Below are 9,582 nucleotides of genomic sequence, written 5' to 3' on the forward strand. Positions count from 1 at the left end.
CCCGACTCCGCCCGCTCGGCATTCCCCTGCGAGTCGTCCCAGGGGTAACTCGGCGGGCTGGGCTCGAATGGGAAGCAGCTCTCCCGCGGGGGCTCTGCTCCGAAGCCCCTTCGCCTCTCTGACTTTGTAAAACTCTTGTGTACAGGACAACTTTTTTTTCCTCGCAGCACGCCCCGCTCAGCGCCGGGCGGCACCGGGCTGGCTTCCAGTGGGGACGGGCTGCGCACCGGGCTGTGTCTCGATGGTCTCCTGTCGCTCCAGTTTCTTTAATGCTTCCTGCAGGAGCCTGTCCATTCCCCTATCTGTCTCTTTGGGCCTCGGTGCAACGGTCAACGCCTGGGCTGCAGCCATGGCCACAGGCTGTTCTGCTTGCATTTCTTTCAAAGTATTTATCACGTCTCTCCAAACGAGACCTAGATCTTTACTGATCTTACTATTGTCCTTATCACCACTAATAGTGGCTTCCCAGAGAAGGTTTCCAATTTCTCGCCACTCACCAGAAAAGGGAGGTGAGACATAATTAGTCCTGATACCAAACAGTCCAGCTGTTGGCTCGGCTGCAGTCTCAGGCATATCAAGCCGCTGAGTTACAGCAGCGGCCAAATCCTTTTCCAACTTATACTTTTTCAAACAGTTAATTACTTCTCTCCACGGTTTTATCAGTTTCCAAGCAGTCTTATCTTCGTCTATAACCAAGTCCCAAAGACAAGTCCCATATGCTCTCCACTCCTCCTCATCAAATTATTTCTCAGAGTCTTTAAAAAAGCCTTTACAATTACCATGTACAAGCAGACCAGACAAATTGGTCAGTTTTAAGTCCACCCCCCACTTTTCTAAAAAGCGATGTAAAAGTGAGAGTGCTACCTCCTTATCCATGTTGCCGGCTCCTCGTCTCACCACAACCTGTAGTCACTCCCCCAGGTACAGCAACCTCCGCTTGGGATCCAGCAGGCTTCCTCCGACGACTGCCTCTGCCTCCGGATTTTCAAGTCTCAGCTCCCCGCAGGCAGGCTCCTTACCCGGTAACACCCAGAGATGGTCCCTGTTCGGGCGCCATATGCCGCGAAGTTTTTGGCTCTTGGCCTGAAAAACCAGACTCAAAGTCTGCAAACCAGGCTCGAAGCCTGAAACCAGACTCTAAGTCTGAAAAACCCAGGCTCAAAGCCTGAAACCAGGCTCAAAGCCTGAAACCAGGCTCGAAGCCTGAAAAACCAGCCCCAAGCCTACTTCATGCGGCGATCAACCCAGGGTCCGATTCTCAGCTGGGTGGGAAGAAATCAGTCCTACTCAATGTGAGTGATAGCAGAAATCTTCTTTATTGAGAGCAGGCTCTAACTTATATACACAGCAGCTTCAAAGCTAGCTCAACAACAGCAGCTAATAGATTACATTCTCATGTTCATCCTACTTGCGGTTTCTGCCATAAGCAAGCTCCCTCACATTTTCCCATCTTGTTTTTCTCCGAAGTTGTTTTCCACCTTGAGCTGTTAGCTGTTAGCTGAAAACAGCCCGACCTTGAGGGAAGAGAAAGCGGCCTGCTGTCTGCGTGACAGCAACTGCTTTAACCATGGCTCTGACTCTGGTCTTGATTGTGCATTAAATTCATATAACTGGAACTCAGATTGCCTTGCCCCATCAGGCCTAACATTATACCCCGGGATCCATGTCCATGCTCCCTCATTTTTTCTCCACAGTCCTCATCTGAGAAGACAGAAGTGGCAGAGCCCATCTATGAGAGACTGAGCACATTCTCCATTCCCTGCCCCCCTGAGCCATTGAGGGGCGAGGAGGTAGAGATATCAGGAGCAGTGAAATGGGATGGGGAAGAAAGGAGGGATGGGGGAGGGAGATCTTAAAGTGCCAGTTGTAATACTCATCATCCTGCTCCCTTTTTGCTTTTATTCCATTCTGTTTCTTGTAGAATAAACTTTCCTATTTTCCTCTCTCAGTCGAGCACTGGAGTCTGTTTTGCCTGGAACTGTAATTGACAGTGAGCCCTCCCTGCCCTTGTCTTAATCCACAACAATCTTGCTTATCTTTTTACTCCCATTTCGCCGAGGTCTCCGCCGTCCTAACGAGGGTGGGGGTGAATGGAGGCACCAAGCGAGAGACTGTCGTGGTGCTGCTGTGCTGGCTGGGCCAAACCACGACAGGACATCTGGGTACTGTAGCAGTGCTCTGAGACATAACATAATATGTGGGCACTGAAACGGGACTCTGTGGCATCACAGCACATGTGGGCACTGCAACAGTGCTCTTTAACGTCATATCATAACTGGAGATTGCTACAATGCTCTGTGACAGCATATCTCGACACTGCACCAGTGCTCTGTGACATCACAGCATATGTAGGCACTGGTAGGGGGCTGTGTGACATCACAGAATATCTCTGCACTACAACAGTGCTCCGTGAAATCACAGCACTCCAGGACACTGCAGCGGGGTTCTATGACATCACATCACCACTGAGCACTGCACCAGTGCTCTGTGACATCACAGCACATGTGCACACTGCAACAGGACTGTGTAACACAGCAGCACATCTGGGCGTTGCAGCAGGGCTGTGTGACATGACAGCACGTCTGGTCACTGCAAAAGTGCTCTGTGACAACACAGGACGTCTGGGCACTGTAGCAGTGCTCTATGACTTCACAACATATCTGGGCATTGATGGGACTCCGGCATCACAGTAAAGGTGGGCACTGCAACAGTGCTCTGTAACATCATATCACAACTGCACATTGCTACATTTCTCTGTGACATCATATCTCAACACTGCAACAGTGCTTTGTGACATCGTAGTATATCTTGGCACTGGAAGGGGGCTGTGTGATATAATAGAACATCTTGACACTGCAACAGTGCTCTGTGAAATCACAGCACTCCAGGACACCACAGCGGGATTCTGTGACGTCACATCACCACTGGGCACTGCAACGGTGCTGTGTGACATCACAGCATATGTGAACACTGCAACATGATTCTGTAACAGAAAAGCGCATCTGGGCGTTGCAGCGGGGCTGTGTGACATGACAGCACATCTGGGCACTGCAAAAGTGCTCTGTAACATTACAGGACGTCTGGGCACCGTAGCAGTGCTCTGATGTATAATAGCATATCTGGACACTGAAACAGGACTCTGTGGCATTACTACACATGTGGGCACTGCAACAGTGCTGTATAACATCACAACTACACATTGCTACAGTGCTCTATGACATCACAGCAGTACTAGGCACTGCACCAGTGCACTGTGACATCATAACACATCTAGGCACTGGAAGGGGGCTGTATGACATCATAGAACATCTTGGCACTGCAACAGTGCTCCGTGGAATCACAGCACTCCTGGACACTGCAGTGGCATTCTGTGATATCACATCACCACTGGGCACTGCAACAGTGCTCTGTGACATTACAAGACATCTGGGCACTCCATCACTGCTCTGATATATAATAGCATATCCGGGCACTGCAATAGTGCTTTGTGACATCACAGGACGTCTGGGCACTGTAGCAGTGCTGTAAGACATAATATCATATCCTGGCAATGAAACGGGACTCTCTGGCATCACAGCACACGTGGGCACTGAAACAGTGCTGTATAACTTCATGTCACAACTGCACATTGCTACAGTGCTCTGTGAGAACACAGCATATCTCGACACTGCACCAGTGCTCTGTGACATCACAGCATATGTAGGCAATGGAAGGGGGCGATGTGACATCATAGAGCATCTTGGCACTGCAGCAGTGCTCCGTGAAATGACAGCACTCCAGGACACTGCAGCGGGGTTTTGTGACGTCACATCACCACTGGGCACTGACACAGTGCTCTGTGACATTGAAAGAATTAGAATCATAGAATCATAGAATAATAGACTGGTAGGGGTTGGAAGGGACCTTTAGAGATCATCTAGTCCAACCCCCCAGCAGAAGCAGGGTCACCTAGATCAGGTGGCATAGGAACATGCCAGGTGGGTCTTGAAGACCTCGAAGGAAGGAGCCTCCACAACTCCTCTGGGCAGCCTGTTCCACTGCCCTGTCACTCTCATGTTGGAGGCCTGTGGTCAGTGGGGTTCCACAGGGATGGGTTCTGGGGCCAGTCTTGTTCAACGCCTTCATCAAGGACCTGGATGAGGGGACAGAGGGACCCTCAGTGAGCTCCCTGATGGCACCAAACTGGGAGCACTGGCTGACTCCCCAGAGTCTGTGCTGCCAGTCAGTGAGAGATGGACAGGCTGAGAGTTGGGCAGAGAGGAACCTGCTGAGGGTCACCAGGAGTAAGGGCAGAGTCCCCAGCTCCAGAGAGACAGGGAACGGCTGGAGAGAGGCAACACAGGGCTACTGAGATGCTGAGGGGATGGAACATGTGTGTGAGGAGGAAAGGCTGCGGGCCCTGGGGCTGTTTAGGAAAGAGGAGACTGCAGGGGGTTCTCATTAATACTGACAAATATGTCACTGGTGTGTGTCAGGGGGCTGGGGCAGCACTTTTGTTCTGTTGTATCCAGTGACAGGACAAGGGCTGATGGAAAGAAGCTGCAACACAAAATGTCCCATTGAAACATGAGCAAAAGCTATTTCCCTGCTGAGGTGAGGGAGCCCTGGCCCGGGCTGCCCAGGGAGGCTGCGGAGGCTCCTTCTCGGCAGGTTTCCAAGCCCAGCTGGACACGCTCCTGTGTGACCTGATCTAGGTGGGACCCGCCTGAGATGGGGGTTGGGCTGGATGAGCTTTAGGGGTCGCTTCCAACTGCCACCGTTCTGTGACTCTTTTTAGTGACGGCCCTTCCAGCCGCCACCCTCGGGCGATTCTTACGCCTGTGCCCAGAGGTGATGATGCTGCGGGGCGGGAGCGGGAGCGGGAGCAGCGGCAGCCGCGGGACAGGCGCCGCTTCCCCGCGGCCGCCCCGCGGACTCCATTTCCCGTCAGCGCCCGCGCCTCGCTGTCGCGCAAAGCCGCCGGCGGCAGCCGCGGTGCCTGCCGGGAGTCGTAGTCCCAGCGTGCCCCGCGCGGAGCCCGCGCCGCCGCCCCGCTCGCGCCGCCGCTCGCGCTGCCGGGGGTCTCTCAGCGCGGGGGCGGCGCCGGCGGCTGCTCCCGGGGGTCCCGGCGGAGGCGGCTCCGGCCGTGTCGGGCGAGGAGGAGGCGGCCGAGCTCCCCACGGCTGAGCGCCGGGCGGCGAGCGAGCGCAGGATGGGGGGCGCGTGGCCGGCGGTGAGCGCGGGCCGCGGGCGGGCCGGGGGGCGGCGGGAGGGCGGCGGGGAGGGGGCTCCGCGGCGGGCCGGGGGTGTCCGGTGAGGCGGGGCCGGGCGGAGGCGGCGGCGGGCCCGGGGCGGGCGGCGAGGCCCCGGGAGCCCGAGAGCCGCCCGCGGGCGCCGGTGGCGGGGAGGCGGCCGAACGCGGCTCCGCGGCGGCTCCTCGGGCCCCGGCGGCGGCGCGGAGCGGGGCGGGGGGAGGCGGGGCCGCGCCGTCCCTCCGTGCCGCGGGGGAAAGCGGGAGCGGGGCCCGGGCCCGGCGGGGGCTGCCGCCCGCGGCCCGCCCCGGCGCTGCCCCGCTCCGCTCTTCTGTTCGGGGTTTGACCCGCTCCCGCTTCCCCGCCGCCGCCTCCCGCTGCAGCCGGGCAGCCGCGGCGGAGCGGGACGAGCCCCGGGCAGCCGGGAACGACCGGGCTGGGCCCCGTTCTGCGGCGGGGAGTCCCGGGGGAGGCGGCCCCGGCGCTGGCAGCGGCCTGGGACACGCTTCGCTCACCGCAAACACTTTGTGTCCCGCTCTTCCCCCGCCCCGCGTTATTTCCTTCGTGCTGTTGTGTTTAAACGCTGCTTGATGCGGTCCCATGGCGGGGGAGGGGGAGGGAAGTTCAGCCCCAGAGAGGGGTGACAACAGCTCAAAGGGCTCCTGGAGCCCCCCTGGAATCGCATCGGTAGTGCCGGGTCCCTCTCTCCAGCAGCTGACTTGGGGATTTCTTCTGAAGCCACCTCTCTGGAGGGGACGGTGGCTGCAGCTCAGGAGGGAGCCACGGGGCTGTGGGGCGGCTGCCTTTGGCCAGGATTCTTTTTGGGACGGGAGGTTGCAACTTTGGCTCGGTGTCTCTGCTGCTGCTTCTCCCTCACAGGTAGTGCGAGCACGTTTGGGAGAAGCAAACACAGAGCTGTGGGGAACAGTTGGTTGCCCCACAAGTTCTCATCTGAGTCAGGTGTTTTAAAGTGATATAAAGGGCTTTGAATTCCCAGCAGGAAGCCCCATGAGGGCCATCAGTGGGAGGGGGCTCTTGGTCAGTGCTGTCTGCTCCTTGGGTTCATGTGGTGGGCACAGCTCTTTGCTCCTCTTCCCACTGGGTGTGGTTGAACGTGTCCTGCCCTCACCTCTGTGTGTCCCTCTGAACTGCCTCCATTGGGGTTTTATCTGTACTTGCAAGTCTAATCCTCCCTTGTGAATGCTTGTGGCAGGCAGGAAGGTGACAAAAGGAGTTGTGTTGGTGATTTGTTGGGTAGGTGCAAGGCTTTGGGCTCTCACTGGGTGTTGTCAGCACCCTCCTGCTCAGAGCCATCCCCTTCCCCTAAACCACACACCATCAGTCACAGAAACAGCCCCCAGCAGAGGCACTTCCCAAACCAGCCTCTTGCAAAAACCAAGGTGCTCACAGAAAGAGGAGAAGCCAGGAGGGTTTGGAAACATCTGGGGGTGAACTTTGTGAGTCCCTGTGCAGTGTTCCAGCTGGAGCTGTGAAAGCCTTCTCCAAGCCTCATTCCAGTGGGGTGTCTGACTGTCCCCAGCCCCTTTCTCTTGATGAGCTGAGTTGAGAGCCTTGTCCTCTTTTAGGAGACAGCGAGATCCTGCAGGTTGCTGGTTGTTGACGTGCTCTGTGTTTGTGTTTCAGGGGCCCTGTGGGCAGTGGTGGAAGCGGCCAGCGCCGGTGCCTCGGTTCTCTGCCTGTGTGAGAAGGGAGATGCCAAGGTCACGGAAGAGACAGGCAAGATGTCGAAGAAGGAAAAAGAAATGAAAACAGGTGAGACCCATCCCCAAAGAGATTGTTTCCTTTTCACCCTTTGTTGTGTTTTGGGCTCCCGTTGGGCAGCTGGTGTGAATGGGCAAGGGCACAGAGCAGGGCTGTAGCTGGTGTAAGAAATGCTTCATTCTTCCCAGAAAGCCCAGTTTTAACCCAAATCCTGCTGCTGAAGCGTCACTAATGAGCTTCAGCTTCCCAGCTGGATGCATTCAGTCATCCAGGATGGGCAAGAAGGCCAAGGGCATCCTGGCCTGGAACAGGAACAGTGTTGTCAGCAGGAGCAGGGAGCTGATCGTTGCCCTGGACTCGCCTTTGGTGAGGGTGCACCTCCAATACTGTGCTCAGTTCAGGGTCTCTCTCTACAAGAAGGACATGGAGGTGCTGGAGAGGATCCAGAGGCAGCTACCAAGCTAGGAAAGGAATTGGAACACGTCTCAGATGAGGAAGGGCTGAGGGGACTGGGGCTGTTTAGCCTGGAGAAAAGAAGGCTCAGGGGAGACCTTCTCGCTCTCTACATCTACCTGAAAGGAAGCTGCAGTGAGGTGGGGGTCAGTCTGTTCTCCCTGATAACAAGCAATAGAAGAAGAGGAAACAGCCTCAAGTTGTGCCAGGGGAGGTTCAGACTGGATTTGAGGAGGAATTTCAGGCTGGATGTGAGGAGGAATTTCTTTACTGACAGGGTTGTCAGGCCTTGGAACAGCTGCCCAGGGAGCTGCTGGAGTCACCGTCCCTGGAGGGGTTTCAGAGCCGGGTGGGTGTTGCACAGAGGGCAATGGGCTGGTGGGTGATGGGGCTGGGACAGAGGCTGCACTCCAGGAGCTGAAAGGTCTCTCCCAGCTGAAATGATCCTGTGACTGTGTGATGCCTGTGAAGTGATGTGTCTGTGTTGGGCTGTGCGGGGCTCTGCAGGGAAGGCCGCGTCCAGCCGTGACTGTGGCAACTGGAGGCAGGGCCTGGCTGCCCCCCACAGAGTCACAGAATGATGGGGCTTGTCAGGAACCTTTAGAGATCCTTCAACCCAACCCCCAGCTAAGGCAGGTTCTGCTTGGTCAGGGCCACAGGAACGTGTGCAGTTGGGTTTGGAAACCTGCCGAGAAGGAGCCTCCACACCCTCCCTGGGCAGCCTGGGCCAGGGCTCCCTCACATTAACAGGGAAATATGTTCCTTATGTTTAAATGGAAGCTCCTCCTAAAGCCCACAGGGGATACTTGCAGCAGCTTTTCACAGCTGCCTGTGTTTGCCCATGGGATAGAAAGCAGGGGAATCTGGGGCACTTGTGGCAGGTTCTGTCCCTTCCCTGTCCCTCTGGCCATGTGGCAGGATGGAGCTCAGTCCAGACAACACCATGCTGGGGTTCCTCTCTGCCTGGACACACTCTGTGTCCAGGCTTTGACCCTAAGCTATTCCTGCTTTACTTCCTTGGCCTGTGGTTGTTGTTCTGTGGGGACAGGCTGAGCAGGTGTCACCTCCTTCACCCTGTGAGCTGGGGACAAGGAGGGCTGCGTGGGCAGTGCCCGTTGGCTCTGCAGGGCAAGGGCTCAGCAGCTGGAGGCAGGTAGCCACGGCTGCCCACTGCCTGTCCTCAACTTGCCATCTCCTCTGCTAGGAAGGTGCCGGGTCCTTGTTGCTGTTCCGAGGGTGGTGTTTCTCACAGAGCCTGCGGCAGCTGATCTTCAGGATGCTGCAGGAGATCTGCAGCCTACTGGCAGTACCTCCTGGGTAGGCACCGAGCCCTTTGGACTGGCTGTTTCTGCACTGCGTGTGTCTCCTCCTGGAGCTGCAAGGTGCTGCCGGAGCAGCCGGGGCTTCCTGCCCCCGTGGCTGCCGCAGCCACTGCCCTGGTGCTCTGAGAGACGTGGGCTCCGGCGTCAGGTTTCCCTGCAGCGCTGCGGGTGCAGCTCAGCAGCTCCTGTCAGCCCGGCTGAGCCGGCCGGGCGCTGCCTGCCCCATGCTTCTGCTCTCCTGCAGGCTACCTGCTGCTCGGGGGCTTCGTGGCCTTGGGGGTGTGCTCCAGGAACGGCCCAGTGGAGAACCAGCGCAGCATCTGTCGCCTCTGCTGGGGCCTGCAGCTCCTGCTCACGGCTCAGGCATCCAGCTCCATTCTGTGCTTGCGCCAAGAACATCGAGCACGTGACCTCTTGGGCCCAGACCTCAGTCTCACCACTGCTGGGACTTTTGCTGTGTGTTTGTTTCCCTTCCAGGCTTCACTCTCCTTCTGTGTCTGCCTTTTCCTCACTGCCCTCTTTTCCGCCTGGTTCTGTGTTCTTCCATCCCCTCTGTGGGTTCAAGTCTGTTTCTGGTTTTAATAAAGATGTATTTTGTAGCTAATGAGACCGTCTGTAATTCAACGAGTATCAGAGAATCACGGCATGGTGGGGTTGGAAGGGACCTGTAGAGATCATCCAGCCCAACTCCCCTGCAGAAGCAGGTCCCACCTAGATCGGGTGACAGGGGAACAGTGTCCAGGTGGGTCTTGAAGAGCTCCAAGGAAGGAGCCTCCACACCCTCCCTGTGCAGCCTGGGCCAGGGCTCCCTCTCCAGCAGGTCACCCCCAGCCTGTCCTGGTGCAGGGGGTTGT

General features: G+C 57.0%; 1 protein-coding gene across 1 annotated transcript; it reads left to right on the forward strand.

Moving 5' to 3' along the window:
* Positions 1-5,875: 5,875 nt before the first annotated feature.
* On the forward strand, positions 5,876-9,332 carry LOC133629382 (uncharacterized). The gene is made up of 4 exons (XM_062020042.1): positions 5,876-6,191; positions 6,876-7,004; positions 7,684-7,755; positions 8,611-9,332. The coding sequence occupies exons 2-4, from the start codon at positions 6,974-6,976 to the stop codon at positions 9,330-9,332; spliced, it is 825 nt and encodes a 274-aa protein (XP_061876026.1). The 5' UTR covers positions 5,876-6,191; positions 6,876-6,973.
* The last annotated feature ends 250 nt before the right edge of the window (positions 9,333-9,582 follow it).

Source organism: Colius striatus, unplaced genomic scaffold (assembly GCF_028858725.1).
Source record: "Colius striatus isolate bColStr4 unplaced genomic scaffold, bColStr4.1.hap1 scaffold_40, whole genome shotgun sequence".
Classification (NCBI taxonomy): domain Eukaryota; kingdom Metazoa; phylum Chordata; class Aves; order Coliiformes; family Coliidae; genus Colius; species Colius striatus.